Source organism: Austrofundulus limnaeus, unplaced genomic scaffold (assembly GCF_001266775.1).
Source record: "Austrofundulus limnaeus strain Quisiro unplaced genomic scaffold, Austrofundulus_limnaeus-1.0 Scaffold3, whole genome shotgun sequence".
Lineage (NCBI taxonomy): Eukaryota > Metazoa > Chordata > Actinopteri > Cyprinodontiformes > Rivulidae > Austrofundulus > Austrofundulus limnaeus.
Window position 1 is genome coordinate 2,869,542 of NW_013952405.1, and position 1,788 is coordinate 2,871,329.

Here is a 1,788-nt window from a genome sequence, read left to right on the forward strand (position 1 = left end):
TTTGGTGTGGTAGTAGCTGAGAGTCATTCACGACATTGTCAGAAGATGATCTTAGTTTTAAACTGTGGCCTGAAAGGCAGCAGGCCATATGTATTCCTTTAAGGAATATAGGTCTTAAATCATCACTAAGTTTTCCTCATTATAATAAAAAAAAGAAAGAAAAATTAAAAAGGTTTTGTTCCTACAAGTCTAATTTTCCTTCTTTTCCACAGGCTGTAAGCTGCGATACCCAATTGTGACCAGCAGGGGTCACATAGCTTCAACTCCAGCACTCTTCATCCCTCTCCTCCTCCTCCTCCTCCTCCTCCTCCTCCTCTTGGGCAGCAGCCTGTTCTTATTGCTCATCACCATTGGTCGCCATTGCCTCCTCCTCCTCCTCCTCCTTTCGACGACGGAGAAATGCACCACCTCGACATGGCGGCCGGTTGCCACGGTAACGCCCCGGGAGCTGTTGCTGTGGCAACAAGCTTTTTATGATGAGATGGCCAGCAGTACGTCACTGCAGCTCTCTCTCTCTCTGTGTGTGTGTGAGAGAGAGACAGCAGAGGGAGGCAGGGGCTGAGTGGGAGAATGTAACACTGGACTAATGGGAGTCTGTATTTATAGCCTGTATTAGAGAGCAGATAGGAAGTGAAAGGCCGAATGAAAGAGGAAACTCATATATGAGTTTCTGTGAGCCTCACTCTGTGCATCTGCCTGTCACTATTCCTGAGAAGCTCCTCGTCTCCCAGACTCTGTCAGTAAAGTCCTTCTAGTTGACACAGACACGAGTCCCTGCTGAAGAGTTCAGCTCTTCTATTGCCCCTCGTTCGCTTCAAAGTCCTGCAAGAATCCGCTGAGTTGTAGATAAGGTGCAATAAACTCCTGTATTTGAAAGGAGAGGCAGCTTCCAAYGAAATGTGAGCATTTTTACTGTCAGTATTCACAAGACTGTTGAGTTCTAATCTCTATAAATCATTTACCAAATTTACAATTACAGACTCTGTTTAGTCGTAACATTTCATTGTGATGAATTCGCTCAGTTAAACAACAGTTTTATGTTTTTATCCATTATTTAATACTTGTGTTGGAAAAGCATTTGAAGTTTATGAAAGCTGCATTAAAGAGATGGTGCAGATATTTTGTGTTCTGTGAAAAGGTTATGAACTTTATATGTCAGAGTTTGGGGAAACGGTTCTCTTCTGACCAGCCAGTGCGAGTGTGACCAATCCTAAAATGTAAAAATGCCGCATTAAAACTAATTAAATCTAAAAAAAATTCAAAGTGATTCATGCTAATGCTATTTTCTAAACTTTCACATCATCGTAGATTTCTATTTAAGTTACCATATTCAAGTAAGCCTCAGGGCGCACAAGAAATTCTATAGCTATTGCTGATGTGGTTTATGCTTCCAAAAAGGGTATAACTAAAAATTATGTGATGGAAAATCAAAGGATAACGTAACATTCTCATAAACTGCCATTAAACATTTGAGATTAAAGTTGTTGTAAACTGGCAGTAACCCATTTTTGTCTTGGTCATAATTCAACCTGCTTTTAGTTTGTCAGTCAGGTCAGAATTTAACTCTATTTCTTCAAACATCTGCAACATGTAAGATATTTTTTGCTCATTTCCACTGAACCTCACTTTGAAAAATGTAAGCTATCATATTGACATGTGCCCTGTTTGAACTGTAAAAATAAACAAAATTTTCTGTTTTGAACTGCTTATATAACATATGTGAAGTGGCAGAAACTATGAATAAATCATGTGTTGTTGTTTTTTCTTACATATTTAATGTGATTGAAC

General features: G+C 39.5%; 1 protein-coding gene across 1 annotated transcript in view; it reads left to right on the forward strand.

The window, feature by feature from the left end:
* The window catches only part of LOC106522501 (solute carrier family 26 member 6), a 15,378-nt gene extending 13,676 nt beyond the window's left edge, over positions 1-1,702 (forward strand). Inside the window, exon 17 of the mRNA XM_014015531.1 lies at positions 213-1,702. Within this exon, the coding sequence (XP_013870985.1) occupies positions 213-239 (27 nt within the window). The 3' untranslated portion in view covers positions 240-1,702. The remainder of the gene's footprint in view (positions 1-212) is intronic.
* The last annotated feature ends 86 nt before the right edge of the window (positions 1,703-1,788 follow it).